Consider the following 18,045-nt stretch of genomic DNA (forward strand, 5'->3'; position numbering starts at 1 on the left):
ACTTCTGTTTCTAGAAATTCTGTTTGCCAAACTTAGAGAACTATAAATTGAGTACAGTATAATTCCAGAAAACTGCCACTTTTAATCTCTTTCTTTGTTTTAGTGGATTTTCAGGCTAGTGTCTTGCATGATTGCTGAGTTAAAGTTTTGGTAACTAAGAATTGTCTCCTAGTAAATTACTATATCGATCTGTTTCCTACCCTCTGGATAATGTATAAGAAACATGGTGCAAATTCTAAATAAAGCAACATTTCTATGGCTGTTTTGTTTTCCCACTTTCAGAGAAGCATCTGAAGAAAGCATATGGCCTAAATCAGTGTTATGATGCCAACTGTATGCCTTGAGTTATTTTTCATTTCAACATGTTGGAGGTAGCAGCTGTATAAATGCACCAATCTGTCCAGGAATTAAGTCTTTCAAAGGGAATGCCAAATTATCATTCAGGAATTAAGTTTTAATAATTCTATTTTTTGTAATAGTAATCCAGATTAGGATTTAGAAAATCTCTGTTACTCCCTACAAAGAAAATATTTTTAAAATACTCGAAGATCTGTAATTAAATTAGAAGTCAAACAGTACCAATTTATCATAATTTTTGCCTTAATGAATTTCCAGTATGTGTCATTTAATCCTCTTTTGTTCTTAAAAAAAAAAACTTTAAATTAGTCTTTCAGCAACCTGATATATATGCTACCTGTCAAATTTCCCTCATAATTTTTTTTCTTTGTGTGCCTTCTTCGTTCATGACATTCCTCCTTAACTGGTGTATCTTTTTAATTCTCCTTGGCTTAGTTAAGTCTTTAAGGTTATAATTGAAGCCCTGGCCAATATTTCTCAAAGTAGTTTCCATAAAACACTGTACATATGATCCGTTATTAGGTATCATGGGAAAAATGGGTTCCATGGTCAAATAAGTTGGGAAAACTCAAATGATACACTTTAAGCAGGTTTGCTGTGGTATTTTTTTAACTTCAAAGATGTTTCAAAATCTTTAGCTTTCTGATAGTCTTTGTGACTCTTCAAGATGACAGTCTTTGACCATAGATCCCTTTTCAAGAAACATTCTGTAGAGCAAATAATCCTGTTTCCTTCAGCCTTTTATTTTTTTAAATTTTTTGTTTTGTTTTACTTTTGTATCTCAGCCTTTCTTTTAATAGCCCATTAAGATAACAAATTACCACCCTGTCCAGTGTGACTCAGTTGCTGGAGCATCCTCCAGTGCACCAAGAGGTCACCAATTCAATTCCCCCATCAGGGCACATGCCGGGGTTGCAGGCTCAATCCCCAGAATGGGGTGTGCAGGGGGCAGCCGATCAATGACCCTCTCATCATTGATGTTTCTATCCCTCTCTCTCCCTTCTTCCCTCGGAAATCAATAAAGATTTTTTTTTTAAATAATAAAATAAAAATGAATGGAGATACTTTCCAAACAATTAAAAACTGGGAATAAAGAATTTACTGTTTTGAGTGGAACAGTATATGCTGGAAGAAGTTTTCAAAAACAGTAAATATGCCCAACTTCCCTTTTAAACAGCAGTATTTAATGTTTTTCAACTTTAATCATTTTATTTAAGCTATGCCATTAATGTATTGCATGCCTTCCCATGTCAGGGTATTTTACTAAATATTATGGAGAATCAGAAGTATCTCAAGATTTAGCCCCTCACAAATAACTTACTAGTAGAGAAAAGAAAGACATGAAAAGACAGCATGTGAAGAGGTGAACAATACAAGAAATTCCTTATGTTGATACATGTTACAAGATGAGTAGTATGAACAAGCAATGCTTTTGATATACAGAGAGAAGAGCAGCTCAGTTTTGCCCAAGTGCTCTGCAGAATTTTCAGAAAGGAGTAGGCTGAATCTTGAAAGTTGATAAAATTACTAATTAGGGAAGGGTGTCATAGGCAAAGAAGAGGGTTTGAGCAGAGGCACTGAGGATGAAAAACACAGAATGTGTTTGCAGGGCATGGGGTTGAGAGTTCGAGAGGATATTTGGTAATCTGAAGAGATATAAAAATGTCATGTAAAATACACTCACAAACACAGCATAGTGTGTATGCCTTCTGAAATTTTTTACTCCTATACAAATTACACAACCATGTATACATACAAATGTATGTACTCTTGTTTTTAAAATACATACAACTGGGTCTTCCTGTGTTTGTTTCACTTTTCATTATATCCTGGGAATCTTTCCATGTTTCCACATTAAGAGTAGATCTTCAGAATATTTCACTGTTTGGAATATAATCACAGAATATTCAAAAAATTAAATGAACATAAGTAGTAACATGCATGCAGCTAGATAACCTGGTTGATAAGTATCTTCAGTTTTAGGCTTCCTTTCCCAGCAAGCCATCTCACCTTGCTCCTAACTTGCCTCAGTGGAGCAGGGGAGGCCAGCTTTTCCTAACTCCCTGGGAGAAGTTCAGGCACATCCAGGCTCTTCAAAAAGTCCAGGCAAGCCATCAAGTTTATTTTCCTATCTGATGGCATCTTTCATAAATAACTGAAATCAGAATGTTTACCCCTGCTGACTTGCAGAAAAACTATTTTAAACTGACGGGAAGAAAGGCTATTTTAAGATGGCTTTACATTTTTTTATGTGTTGTAAAATCTATATAACAAATTTTATCATCTTAACCATTTTTCAGTGTACAGTCTAGCGATCCTGAGTACATCATCACGTTGCTGTGCAGCCATCACCTCCATCCTTCCCCATGGCTCTTTCTATCTTGTAAAACGCTATACCCATTAAACAGTTCTCCTGTACCCCCAGCCCATGACAACCATCATTCTTCTTTCCATCTATGATTTTGATTATTTTAAGTCCCTCATATAAATAGAATAATTTGTAATGTGACTGACTTTCACTTAGCATTATGTCTTCAAGGTTCATCAGTGTTGTAGCATATTGCAGGATTTCCTTCCTGTTAAGGCTGAATAATGTTGCCTTATACGTATATACCACATTTTGCTTGTCCACTAATCCTTTGATGGACATTGGGTTGCTTCCACATTTTAGTTATTGTGAATAATGCTGCTGTGAACATGAGTATATAATATCTCTTCCAGACCCTGCTTTTAATTCTTTGTGGTGTATATCTAGAAGTGGAATTCCTAGGTTTTATGGTAATTCAATTTTTAATTTTTTCGAGGAACCACCATTCCCAGAAGTTGTGCCATTTTACATTCCCAACAACCATGCACAAGAGTTCCAGTTTTCCCAGATCCTCATGAATATTTGTTTTTTGTAGCCATCCTAATGGGTGTGAGGTGATATCTCATTATAGTTTTGATTTGCATTTCCCTAATGACTAGTGATGTTGAGCATCTTTTCATTTGCTTATTGGAATTTGTGTGTTGTCTTTGGAGAAATTCCTATTCAAGTCCTTTCCCAATTTTTTTTTTTAAATATATCTTTATTGATTTCAGAGAGAGGAAGGGAGAGGGAGAGAGAGAAATAAAAACATCAATGATGAGAGAGTCATTGATTGGCTGCAGCCCGCAACCCGGGCATGTGCCCTGACCGGGAATCGAACCCCGATCTCCGGGTCCTAGGTTGACGCTAAACCGCTGAGCCACGCCCGGCTGGGCTACCAATTTTTGAATTGGGTTGTTTGTTTTTTTGTTAAGTTTTTGGAATTCTCTATATATTCTGCATATTAATCTCTTATCAGGTATATGATTTGCAAATATTTTCTCCCATTCTGTGGGTTGCCTTTTCACTCAGTTAATAGTGTATTTTGATGCACACACTTTTTAAATTTTTATTCAGTTCAGTTTGTCTATTTTGTTGTTACTTTTACCTTTGGTGTCATATCCAAGGAGTCATTGCCAGATCCAATGTTGGAAGATTTTCTCTTGTGTACTGTATTCTTCTAAGAGTTTTATTGTTTTAGTTCTTACATTCAGGTCCTACATTGTGAAATAGTTTTTGTATGTGGTGTTAGGTAAGGGTCTGACCTCATTTTTTTGTATGTGGATACCCTGTTTTCCCAGCATCATTTGCTGCAAAAGACTATCCTTTCCCCATTGAATGGTCTTGCACCTTTGTCAGATATTTAACTGTATATGTAAGAGTTTACTTCTGTGTGCTCTATTCTGTTCCACTGGTCTATCTGTCTGTCTTTGTGAAGATGGCTTTAAACATAGTTTTTCTTTTCTAGCACAACATAGGATCCCTGAGGTGATATTTTGTTAGCTAACCTTGTGTCAGGCAACTGTTTTTCTGAATAAGTTACTGAGTATATCCTAGGAAGAGGAAAAGTTGAAACACACCAAAAAAAAATTTTTTTTGCCTATCTGACAAAAAAGAATAGGTATGGTTTTGATTGATTTACAAAAAAATAATAATAGTAATTACCAACCCTTTTTGTTCTAAAGTGACTTTTTTGAAAAAAGTTATCTTTATTGTTGAAAGTATTACCTATGTCCCCCCTTTTCCCCCCATTGATTCCGTCCACCCCAAACCCCTAACCCCAGGCCTTCACCACACTATTGTCTGTGTTGATGGGTTATGCATATATGCATATAAGTTTAACCTCTCCCCCCCACCCCCTACCCCCACCTTCCCTCTGAGATTCCTCAGTCTGTTCCATGCTTCTGTGTCTTTAGATCCAGTGACTTTTTAAAAAATCAGGTGCCTATACTTGTAAATAAGGATTTCTGGTACCAAGAGTTAACCAATCAGATGCAACCTCATTATGAGATGTGACCAAGAAGATGCAACTCATATATGACCTATATATTTATGATTCAAGAGAGGGCATTCACACCGGACGGCTATTGTGTTGGCTGCTGTCATTTTTTAATTTGATAGTTTAAGGGAGAAGAGGTCAGCGCCCCTGACTGGTTTTAAAAATTCTTGCAGCACACCAGTTGAAAATCACCGATCTAGACTAAAGCATGTATGGGTCTTCTTGTTTCAAATACTTTCCTAGTGCTGGTAGATTTTTAAAAACTGACAACAGAAAGACTAAAATTTGAATCACGAAGTGGTTTGCCTGTGGTAATGTAGCTAATAATAAGCATTATTCTGACGCCTGAAGTCTTTTGATTGGAACAATGAAATCATTGTTCTTTCTACTACTTGTTGAGATGCCAGTGACTCTTTATTAGAATGCTACTATTTTAGCAGGATTTAACTTTTAAATTATCTGAAAATCCTAAATTTACTATTATTGTTAAGTGATGTGATGACTAATACTTAGTATTTATGTTTTCCATTTCTGTTTAATTCAAGGTAATTATAGAGAATATCCTTGTTTTATAGGGCAGAGGTTGGTAAACTGACCTACAGGCTACACCTAGCCCACAGCCTGTTTGGGTAAATACTGTAAAGTTTTATTGGAACACAACCACTCATATCCATTTACATATGTATTGTCTATGGCTGCTTTTCTGCAACTACAGCAAGTTGAGTCATTATAACAGAGACCATATGGTCCACAAAACCTAAAATGTTCACTCTTTGGCCCTTTATAGAAAAAATCTGCTGACCCTTGTAATAGAGGAAAAAGTTACTCAAACAAAAGTCCTCAGGGAAATGATTGTTAAACCAGATTTGAGTTGAAAGTACTGGCTTTTTAAACTTTCCTTTGGTCTCACAATCTAAAAATGTGAGTTAACGTAAGATTTAATTCCAGATATTAAGTTCTAGATAAATTAATAATGAATGTGGTGTGTGTGTTTTTTCCAAATAAAAAACAACTTAGCAACTCTTTGTTTAGTGCCAAGTATGTGTCAGGCAATGGGGAGGAGGTAGAGAAATGAAGTTGTAAATCCAGCCCTTGAAGGAATTGAGGAGGTAAAATAGAAATGTGGGGTTTCTCCCAAATGTTTTAAGTATGGCATTTCCAAATAGTGACTTTTTTCCTTTTCTTTTTAGAGACTGCTTTGTTACAGAAAAGGATGTGACTTTCAGGATACTCCTGAGTGAGAAGGATGAGTCCTGATGTGCCTCTACTGAATGATTACAAAAAGGACTTCTTTCTGAAGCGATTTCCACAGACTGTGCTTGGAGGCCCTCGACTCAAATTAGGCTATTGTGCCCCCCCTTACGTATATATTAATCAAATTATCCTTTTTCTGACACCATGGGTTTTGGGTGGAATAGGAACATTTTTGTACCAATTAGGAATCCTAGAAGACTATTACACAGCAGCACTCTCAGGCGGACTAATGCTTTTCACTGCATTTGTCATTCAGTTCACAAGTTTATACGCCAGAAACAAATCGTCAACCGTAGAAAGAATGCTAAGCACAGATATCTTAGCAGAGGAAGATGAACATGAATTTACAAGTTGTACTGGTGCTGAGACTATCAAATTTCTAATTCCTGGGAAGAAATATATAGCCAATATGGTTTTTCATTCTGTTCTTGCCGGGTTAATGTGTGGTCTTGGAACATGGTATCTGCTCCCAAATAGAATGACCTTGCTGTATGGCAGTGCAGGAGGCGCTGTTCTACTGTTTGTCTTTGGATGGATGACATTATGTACAGGAGAATATTCATTAATTGTAAACACAGCTATAGAGACTGCGACTTTCCAAACCCAAGATACTTATGAAATTATTCCTCTTATGAGACCTCTTTATATTTTTTTCTTTGTTTCTGTAGATCTTGCATACAGGTAATACACTATCAAATACTTTATAACTTGCTTTGTTTTAAAACACACACAATAGGAGCACTCTCCTTAGTATTAAAAAATGTATCTGTGAGTTGGAAGTCATCAGGACAAACCATTAGGTGGTAGTTTGTTTTGATGATCAATCTCTTAGGACTAATCTCTGTTAAACATACATACTAAAGCAGTAAGTAAATCTTATTGAAGAGTAAAAAGAAAACCCTGTATAAGATAAGATAAATAAGCAAAATTTCAATCCTGTGTTTCACTTTAAATAAGGAGCTATGAATCTATATGGTAGCTGGCTGAAACCTTTGAAAAGAGATAGAACTTTACTGTGAGGAAAAAATGATAAATTTTATGTACAGATTGAGTGTATGATGAATAGATAACATCTAGTTTTGTTATAGTAACTATATGGAAGAAATACTGATTTTTAAAAATTAATTGGCTACAGAAGAAAAATAGAAAAAGTGTTTAACAAAATTGTTTATAAAATTGTTTGATAACCCCTTTTGCTTACCTTTTCTAAACCCCTTTTGCTTGCCTTTTCTAAATCTGACTTTTCTTTCTCTGTAGATTGCAGCTTTCTCTTTTACAGGTTAGTGTGCAGGTAGAAATGGATAGTCATGTTATGGACTAAATGTTTGTGTTCCCCCCAAATTCATATGTTTAAAGCCCTAACACCCCATGTGATAGTATTTGGAGATGGGGCCTTTGGGAAGTAATTAGGGTAATGAGGATGGGGCCCTGGCCTAATCTGGGGGGAGGGACATAGAAGGGATGGGATCATTGGGGGGAAAAGGGGGACATTTGTAATACTTTCAACAATAAAGAGAAATTTAAAGTCAATTTAATAAATAAAAATTCAAAAAATAAAAAATCTCAATTTATAATTCGGTTACTTTGCTTTTTGTATTACTCATTTCTAAAAAAAAGCATAAAATATTTTTATTGTATTCTATTTCAGTTTCATACAAATTTTCAATGTTTATAGTTTTATAATTACAAAGAAGATTTTTTTAACTAAAAGAAAAGGCAGTGTTCAAATCTATTTTTAAAGAAAAGAATGACATTTTGTGCAGAAAAATTGGCTCCAACTTCACTTTTAGAAAATATTTAGCTTCTGATTAACAAAAAGTAAAGAATCAAGAAGATCCTTATATATTAGGTGTGATAGTGCAGATAAATAATGTATGAAATTTGTACAGTATTCAGATTTGGACATTTGCCAAATATATCAAATTGTCTTAATTTTATTTCAGAGAATGTGAACATTGAAGAGACGAGTCCCACAGTGTAGTGATCTTTTCTCTTTTCCCTTCTTTATTCTACCCAGTACAGTGTGTATTAATAATTTTAAATGACTCTTTTTGTGTAGTTTTATTAAAGACAAGTGTTAAATCTACAGTACTTTGTTCATAGACTCTCAGGAATTGCTTGAATGAAGATGCATATTTATATCACTATAAAGAACTTTTTTTCCTGGGCATGAGAATCATAGTATAGAATTTGAAATATTTTAATGGTGGTTAGAGTGAAAACAAAGTTTTTTTCTTGGGGGCTCAATTTTTTGCCATAGAATATTCTTGTTATAGTATCAAAAACATTAGAATTTAAACATTTTTATGTAAAAGAATTAACCACAATAATAACCTATTTGGGGCTGAGTCATATGCACAGGAACATAACCACAATGTTTGGTTACCTTAATTACATGTGCTTCTATTTATTTATGATCTCCTTGTATATAAATACTTTTCTATGCCATTGCTTATTGTTTATGTTAAGAACAAAAAGATTTGGGGAGTAAATCTTTAATTTGGATAAAATATTTCCTTAGTATACATTATTTTTACATGTTAGCCTCTCCTTGACTGTGTTAGCAAGAGAACTGTTATCTTTATTTTAAGGTGTAATTTAAAAGAGAAGTTTTTTTTCATCACCGTTTATCCCCCAGACCCTCGTCCACTTCCATCCCCTCCCCTCCCCCCGATAGTCACCGCAATGTTCCCTCACCCGTGAGCTCTTTCTCTTTTTTTCTTTTTTGCTCAATCCCTCCACGCCCCATGAGCTGAACACTTGCTCTCTATGAGTCTAAAGAGAAGTGTTATCTTTAAAAAAAACACAAAAACTGTACATACCTGCATGTTTTCCTTGACCTTCCTGTGGCTTATTGTGTGTGGTTCTATTTTCTTTTTTGTTACTTCAATGTTTTCTTCTCAGGATGAGATGAGTTTTATTTTAAACTACACTACACAAAGTATTGTCCTCTAATTTAGCATCACATTGTAACCTTGTGTTCATTAATTCTCTGCTTATAAAAATTTGAAGGACATACATTATGATGCAGAGTGCATTAGCTGGCATAGTCCTCATATGTGTGTGACCAGACACATTATGCTATTATATCTGTAGTTTTTATGCATTTGCTTCTGGACTGTTAACATACGTTTAAGTGGTGACTATTACAGAAGTTGCCTTTTTCCTCAACTTTGATTTCTAGCAGCTCAGATATTCAAGTACGGTTATAAGTTTTGAGGTTTACCTCTTTTAAGCTATCTCTGGAACTCCATAAGTGCTATGACATTGTTGCTTTTCAGACAAGGTGATTGTCTAACCTCATTCCAAAAAATTAGTAACATATTAATAATGTTTATTCTTTTGTGCTTTAAAGTTTTTATTAAATTATTTGAAATCACCTAATGATGTTGTATTTAACTGGTCAGTGCTGTATGAAGAACTAGTTTATCAGCTTAAGAGAAAAGCCATCTCTAATTTATGAGATTGTATAATACTTGTTTGTGTTCTCAAATCCATACCACTGTATATACGAAATAGAAACAGTGTTATAAGTGCTAGTTAACTTTCCAGGCTAACCCACAGAGACACACTCATAACCTAATGTTGCTGATCTGCTTTTAACTACACTAACTTCAAATTCTGGGACCTGGGCACAAGACAGTACAAGAGAGACTAGAAGAAAGGGAAGAGCTTCCTCTCTGCCAGCTACTAATGTGTGAACAGCAGTAAGGCTTTGGCTTTCTCAGGGTTACTTACAATTTTAAATTTAAAAATTTTACTCAAAAATCATTGGTAGAATTTAGCCAATGTAGTTTATACATTTAAGGGAGAAATATATTTGCCCTGGGCTCAGTTCAGTTGTACAGATTCCTAAATTCAATTTTATTCAATAAATTTTAATGACATCTTCCTTCTTTCCACATTTGAATCCACATAGTCTCTAAGTGATAAACTTTTACACTATTGAGTAGGGAGGGTAGGACAGTGATCACAACTTATACGTGTTGATCTTTTGGAATTTGGGACTAGGACCTTTCTGTAGCATTCTTTTGTTTTTTGGGGGGGATGATATGTATGGTGTGGGGAGGTGGTGGTGTATGTATGTTTTGTTTTTCCTGAAAAGATTCTCTTCTATGTATTATTTCTTGTGATTTAAATATTTTCTTTTTCCCATAGGTTTATGGTAAATATACCAGCTCTAGAACAAATGAATCAGATTTTACACATCTTGTTCATATTTTTACCCTTTCTGTGGGCACTAGGGATTCTGCCCCCACCCGATGCGCTTTTCTTATGGGCAATGGAGCAGGTTTTAGAGTTTGGCCTTGGAGGTTCACCTGTGTCTACTCACCTATGGTAATTATTTTAAATATTAAAGTTATATGTAACTCTTAAAGGACATTTTTTCTTTCAAACATATCCTTTTTTTCTCTCTGCAGGTTATTAATAATGTTCATCATTTCTTCTGGAACAGCTATAACATCGTATTTCATTCCCAGCACTGTTGGAATGGTTCTTTTCATGACTGGACTTGGGTTCTTACTGAGTCTTAACCTAAGTGAGATGGGTTTTGTCTTCAAACACAGTGTAACCGGACACAGAGTTGGAACCAAATCTAAGGCTTCACCCATTGGCTCAGAAAAGCAGTTTATTTGGAAGGAATGCCTGTTCCACATCATTATATTAGTCTTGGCTCTCTTAGAAAGTATTTTACTGCATCACTTTGCTTGTTGCTCACAGATTTCCAAAAACAGTCCCCAGGCTATTGTTAGCTATGTTTTGATGATAGTACTTATAATACTATGGACACTTAGAGAAATTCAAAGTGTCTATATCTTTGGAATTTTCCGAAACCCTTTCTATCCAAAGGATGTGCAAACTGTGACATTATTCTTAGAGAAGCAAGCAAGGCTCATGAAGATTGGTGTTGTCAGACGGATTTTGCTAAATCTAGGTAGGAAGGTAAAAATCTACTTTGTGTTATATCTACAGAATGTACAGAAATGTTATAGAATTCCCATATTTGTGTAAAATATACTTCATATAAGTGTTTATGTTTTGGTTGGTTCATTTGGTGGTTTTGGGGGGAGGGCTGTTTGTTTTAGTTAATTGCTTAAGTGGTCATTAAAAAAACCTCATATTGGCCAAAATAAAATATGGTAGAATGGGTTACATTGCCTTAATTTAATTTGTCTTTTTTTGTTTATCTTAGTGTCACCTTTTGCTATGATAGCATTTCTTTCATTGGACAGTTCCTTACAAGGGCTCCACTCTGTGTCTGTCTCCATTGGATTCACAAGAGCTTTTAGAATGGTAATCCTAGTATGCACTTAATAATATTTTCCTATTTCTAAATTTAATTGTGATTTTTTTTTACTCTAATAGTTTACATAGGTTATCAAATTCTCCCTAATCAAGTGGATAATTTGTGTGCTGTAGGTATGGCAGCATACAGAAAATGCTTTACTGGAGACGGTCATTGTATCTGCAGCGCACTTGTTGACCTCCAGTCTAGATATATGGTGGAACAGAAGCCTAAATACAGGAATCAAGCTCTTACTGGTAAATGTATTTTTTAACAGCTTTATTAAGATTTATTTTGTATACCATAAAATCATCCACTTAAAATATTTGGTTCAGTGGTATATATTTAGAATTTTTCAGCCATCACCACAATCTAATTTTAGAACATTTTCAACATCCCATAAGAGACCTCTTTCACATTGTCATTTCTCATTCTTACTCTCCATCACATCCACCCCCTGATCCAGCCCCCACAGCCATCAATCTGCTTTCTGTTTCTGTGGATTTGCCTGTTCTGAACATTTCACATGAGTGGAATTATACAATAGAGTCTTTTGCATCTGGCTTCTTTCACTTATGTTTTCAAAGTTCATCCATATTGTAGCATGTATCAGTGTTCTTTTTTGTTGCTGAGTAATATCCTGATTTATGGATATACACATTTGGTTGATTAATTCATTAGAAAATAGATATTTAGGTTTTTTTCACTTTTGACTATTATGAATAATGCTGCTATGCACATTCATGAACAAATTTTTTATATGGACATATTGCCAAATATTTTTCCAAAGTGGCTGCAGCATTTTACATTCTCATCAACAATGCATGAGGATTCTCATTTCTCTGCATCCTCACAAACACTTGTTATCTGACTTTTTCATTACAGTCATAGTGAGTATGAACTTCTATTTTGTGATTTTGATTTGTATCTCTCTGAATGCTAATGATGCATCTTTTCACATGCTTATTGGCCATTTATACATTTTTTTTTTTTTTTTTGAGAAATGCCTATTCCAGTACTTTGCCCACTTTTATTTGGATTATTTGTCTTTTTATTGTTGCGTTCTGTGAGTTCTTTTTCTATTCTGGATACAAGTTTCTTGACAGGTATCTGATAAAAGTTTTCTCCCACTCTTTAGGTTGTCTTTTACTTTCTTGATAATGTCCTTTGAAGCAAAAAAAGTTTTTAATTTTGGTAAAGTTCAGTTTATCAATTTTTTCTTTTGTTGCTTGTATTTTTTGTGTCATATCTAATAAACACTGCCCATTCTAAGATCATAAACATTTACTATGTTTTCTTCTAAGAGTTTTACAGTTTTAGCTCTTATGTTTGGGACTGTAATCTCTTTGAGTTAATTTTTATATATGATGTGATACAGGGTTCCAAATCCATTCTTTTGTATATAGATGTACAATTGTCTCAGCACCATTTATTGGAAAAACTATTCTTTCCTCAATGACTTTTCTTGGCACCCTTGTCAAAAACCAAATGAGGGTTTATTTCTGGACTCTCAGTTCATTTCCATTCATTTATATACCTATCCTTGACTATACTGTTTTGACTACTATAACTTTGTAATAGGTTTTGAAATTGGAAAGTGTGAGTCCTCCAGCTTTGTTCTTTTTTTTTTTTTTTTTTTTTAATATATCTTTATTGATTTCAGAGAGAGTAAAGGAGAGGGAAAGAGAGAGAGAGAAACATCAATGATGAGAGAGTCATTGATCGGCTGTCTCCTGCACACCCCCAACTTGGGATCGAGCCCGCAACCGGGAATTGAACCCCGATCACCTGGATCCTAGGTCGATGCTCAACCGCTGAGCCCCGCCCGGCCAGGCACTTTGTTCTTTTTTAAGATCGTTTTGACTATTCTGATATCCTTACATTGCCATGTAAATATTAGTTTTGACTTTTAATTTTTTGCAAAAAGGCATCTGAAACTTTCATAGGAATAGCCTTGAATCTGTAGATCAGTTTGAGGAGTATTGCCATCTTAAAAATTATTGATTCTTCTCATCCATGAACATGAGATATATTTACATTTATGTAAGTCTTTAATTTATTTCAACAGTGTTTTGTAGTTTTCAATGTACAAGTATTATGCTTTTATTAAATTTATTCCTAAGTATTGTATTCTTTATGATGATATAAATGGAATTATTTCCTTAATTTTTTTGGCTTGTTTACTGCTACAGTATAGAACATAATTGATTTTTTTAATATTAATCTTGTATCCTGAAACCTCACTAAACTCTTAGTCTAATAGACTTTTAGTGCATGTCATGAAATGAATAAAATAAAGAATAAGAATTAAAAATCATTTTAAGAATAAAAAAGGAATATAAAAGATTCCTGAAGAATAAAAATGTATTTTTATGTCTTTACAGGTTGGTATCATGCGTGATCGTCTGATCCAGTTCATCTCTAAATTGCAGTTTGCTGTGGCTGTACTTTTGGCATCATGGTCGGAGAAAAAACGTAGAAAATCAGCCACTACTTTATGTATACTCAACATTGTTTTCTGTCCATTCGTGTTGGTCTTCATAGTTTTTTCTACACTACTGTCTTCTCCCCTACTCCCTCTCTTCACCCTTCCTCTGTTCCTGGTGGGGTTTCCCCGACCTATCCAGAGTTGGCCAGGAGTGGTGGGCACTGCAGCCTGCGCGTGTGCAGATACAGTGTATTACTACCAGATGATCCCAGGTTTGACCGCTGCTCTGCAGTCTGCAATGGTAGCTGGAAGTTTAGGTAAGTAAATGGGTTGTGCTTAAATCGTCACTAATGTATTTAAAGTAAAAAAACAGGAACACACAGAAAAATAGTCTTTTGAGCCAACCATTACACAAATTCTAATACTTTGATTATAGGCAGAAAGACTAAATATGAAATAGATGAATATCTCTTGCTCCTTATTTTGAGGTAAAATTATAAAATAAAAATACTAAGGGGAAATTTTATTAAGGTGATCTGACAATCTTTTAAAAACTTTTTCTTGAATAAAGTCAGGTTGTAGCTTCATTATTGAAACATGAAAACACCTTATCTCCCAAAATTTTTATGTATTTATGAGTTCATATCAAGAAGATGCAGTAGCTTTAGACCCATAAAGAATGAAAAGTAGCTTTATTTTACATAGTATCAGATTGAAGAGCTTAAGGGAATTTGCTCATATATTATTAGTTCTTATGTAACAACTTTAGCAGTCTGACAGGGTTACAGGGCAAGGTAACATAAAGGCTTTGGTCAATGATTGGTTGCCTCCCAAAATGAAGTGCTGTGTAAATTAGCAATATTTTCTATGAGAATGAACTAATTTTATGATAATTATAATTGTATGTTACTTTTATAATTTTGTCATACACTAACTGCAAATTCAAGTATACCTCTAAAGGTATACTGGTTGGTTTTAGATAAGATGTAAGCTGATGACAACAGTGTATTATCACCTGCCATAGGCCTTAGCCCCAGATATGAGCAATGACTTCTTAGCAAACTGATGCCAGTCAGAGTAGCAATTAAAATTAGAATATGAATGAAATGTTTACTTGGGTTGAGCTTTTCTTTATCTATGATTATGTTCGATAATTTAGAAAAACCTTTATCTTTGTAGTACAAATTTTTTGTGAATAATTATTTTCCTTTTATAGGAAATATTTTATACTTTTATCCAGTTCCAATTAATTTTTATTATGCAGTGCTGTGCCACTTTAAAATACCTGTAAGATTAATCTCACATCTGAAGTGATAAATACCTTGGTAATAAAGTAGAAATTATACTTCATTAGCAAATCAATTACACTCCGCCAAGAAGTGTGTTATAAAGTATTTCCTGGAAAATAATGAGGTAACATTTCACACACATCTGATTGGCAAAAATGTAAAAAGTCTGACATTAGCAAGTATTGGCCAGTGTATGGGGAACAGAAACTCTCAAACTCTCCTGGAAGGAAATGTGTCAATTTATACAGTCACCTTGAAGAATAAACTTATAGTCTGTAGTAAAGATGTACATATCCCATCACCTAGTGATAGCAGTTTTAGGGTCCGTGATCCAGTGATTCCAATTCTAGAGAAACTCTTACACATCTGTTTTGGGGTCCTCATGACCATTCCTGGCTTTGATGGTTTGCTAGGAGGGCTCACAAGGTTCAGCATATAGTTGTATTAAGATATTTTATAGCTAAAGGATGGATGCATAGCATAATCAGCAAAGGGAAAAGTCACATGGGCTAAAAGAGACTAGATGCAAACTTCCAGGTGTCCTCCCCCAGTGTAGTCACACAGGATGTGCTTAATTCCCCAGCAATATGTTGTGACAATGTGTGATATGTTGACTAATAGAGAAGCTTATTTGAGACTCAGTGCCAAGAACTATTATTGGGGCTGGTCATGAGGCACCCTCTCTGCCTAACACATACCAAAATTCCAGACTCCCCAAAGGAAAGCTAACTATATTGTTTGCACTGAAATACAAGTTCCCAGATGCCAATCAAGTGCCAACTTTATAAGCAGGCCTTTCAAAGCATATCCGTTCTGTTATGTTAACTCTTTCCTGCACAACACCTTTTACAAGCAGACTTCCACAAAGATAATTTCTAAAGCATTATTAAAATAGTGAAAGACTGGAAGCATCTGACATGTTTTTTAAATGGGAAGTAAATATTCAAATTCATCTATATTCATAGAGTGATTTCTCAGTACAGTTACAGTGAATGACTTTGAGCTGTTTGCAGCTGACATGGGCAAATCTCAGACATAATGTTCAGAGAAAAACTAAGTTTTAAAAGCATTTGTACAGTGTGGTAGGTAGCATTTCATGTAAATTTTAATCCCACAAAACTTTTTTAAATTTATTGATTTTTCAGAGAGAGAAAACATCAATTTGTTGTTCTATTTATATATTCATTGGTTGATGCTTGTATGTGCCCTGACCAAGGATTGAACCCACAACCTTGGCATATCAGGACAACGCACTAACCCACTGAGCTTCCTGGCCAGGGCCCCAAGAAACACTTTTTATGCATGTGTATAAAAATATCCACAATGTTTTAAATCATTAATGTGAAGTTGGCTTTTATATACAGTATTTAATACTTTTCCTAATATATTTAACATGTAGTTAGGATTTTATGTAGCAGGTTCTAATTTATTGTTTTCTGGAAACCATATCCTTGACTTTTTATGAATTATCACCTGTAGAGAGCTTAATTTAATGCCTCATGATATGCAATGAATAGTTATTTCTATTTTTGATGTAAAGAGAGGGTCAAAAGAGTTGTGAATTAGTTGAAAATGTGTTATCAATTTTGAAGATTCATGTGGAAAAATAAAACGAGCTTAAACAATTACTTTTCTTTTCTTCAAATTTCTTTTAGGTCTCCTCTTACCTGGTTCTCATTATTTGGGCCGTTTTCAGGATCGTTTAATATGGATAATGATTCTAGAACGTGGCTATACTTACTGCTGTATTAACATTAAGGTCAGTATGCATTTGAAACCTCTCTAGTACTATTTTTATAGTACATGTGTAAAGTTTTACCTGTTATGTATGCATCAAACACTGAATAGCTCAATTTAAAAGAGTATTTTTTAGTTACCTGTGAAAACACTTAGGGGTTTGTAAAGTATATTCCAGTACGCACATATTGATAGACAGATTAGTATTGATTATGTAATAGAGCATAGTAACAAAATATACTTTCCCTCTTTTCATCTAGTTCTGTTCTTTTTATCCCAATCTAGCTGAGCATCTCAAAAGTATGACTCAGTAATATTTTTTCACACCTCCATCATATAAGCATTCTCAATTTAACGAAAACCTTTTGACCCCGCTGCTCCTGCCTTCTACACCATTTTTCTCCTTCCTTTTAGAGCAGAATGCCTTCTTAGAGTTGCTTATGAAACCTAATAATGTTTTATAATAATAAATCATGTGGGTCCTTTCATTGATCTTTTGTGCTCCGTGACATGTTGTATAGACATACCTTTCGGTGGCAATCTCTTTTTCTTTTTCAGTGTTTTTGGACACGAGCTTGTTTATCATCTACTAACATTTATATAGCACTAGAGTTTACAAAGCACTTTCATTACTTTAATCTTCACATCCCAATGTGCTAGGATTATTTTTCTTTGAAAAAGAAGGAAAAGGAATCTCAGAGAGATTAGGTGCCCTTCTCAGGACTGTGTACTGGCATCTAGTAGAGCCATGATGTAAAAAGAGGTTCTGATGGCCCTGGCTGGTGTGGCTCGTGGCATTGTCCTGTGCACATGCCCAGTTGCGGGAGGTGTACAGAAGGCAGCCAATAGATGTTATGCTCTCTCATTGATGTTTCTCTTTTCCCTTCCTCTCTAATTAAAAAAAAAAAAAAATCAATGAACTATTCTTAAAAAGAAAAGGTTCTGATGTCACATTTCATGTCTTCTCGCTGGATCATAATAGAACCTGACAGAATTACCTTTTATTAAAGACACTGATAGTTTTGTAAAAATGTATAAATAAATAAACAATAATAATAATAGTAAACAGGGACCTGGTACATCCTCTTCAAGTGATTCCTTCCAGGGCAGTAATCCAAATGTGTTTAAAATTCATATAAGAATGTATTCATAATATTCATTCTTTCAACCTTTGTTTCATACTTCCTGTGTGCCAGGTACTGGTTTAGGCACTGCAGATGTAGTAGTAACCAAAATGTAGCTGCTTTATGAAGTTGACATTATAGTGGGAGGAGACAGATAATAATAATCAAAACAATAATCAAATACATAAATCAATAATCAAATACATAAATCAATAATCAAGTA

The 18,045-nt window shown here is 34.5% G+C and overlaps 1 protein-coding gene across 1 annotated transcript in view; it reads left to right on the forward strand.

Moving 5' to 3' along the window:
- The window catches only part of PCNX4 (pecanex 4), a 32,461-nt gene that overhangs the window by 5,104 nt on the left and 9,312 nt on the right, over window positions 1–18,045 (forward strand). The window contains exons 2-8 of the mRNA XM_081150621.1: window positions 5,894–6,638; window positions 10,116–10,295; window positions 10,379–10,893; window positions 11,152–11,252; window positions 11,379–11,501; window positions 13,629–13,989; window positions 16,617–16,720. Coding sequence (XP_081006747.1) covers window positions 5,950–6,638; window positions 10,116–10,295; window positions 10,379–10,893; window positions 11,152–11,252; window positions 11,379–11,501; window positions 13,629–13,989; window positions 16,617–16,720 — 2,073 coding nt within the window. The 5' untranslated portion in view covers window positions 5,894–5,949. The remainder of the gene's footprint in view (window positions 1–5,893; window positions 6,639–10,115; window positions 10,296–10,378; window positions 10,894–11,151; window positions 11,253–11,378; window positions 11,502–13,628; window positions 13,990–16,616; window positions 16,721–18,045) is intronic.

The sequence above is a fragment of the Miniopterus schreibersii genome, assembly GCF_964146895.1.
Source record: "Miniopterus schreibersii genome assembly, chromosome: 1".
Lineage (NCBI taxonomy): Eukaryota > Metazoa > Chordata > Mammalia > Chiroptera > Miniopteridae > Miniopterus > Miniopterus schreibersii.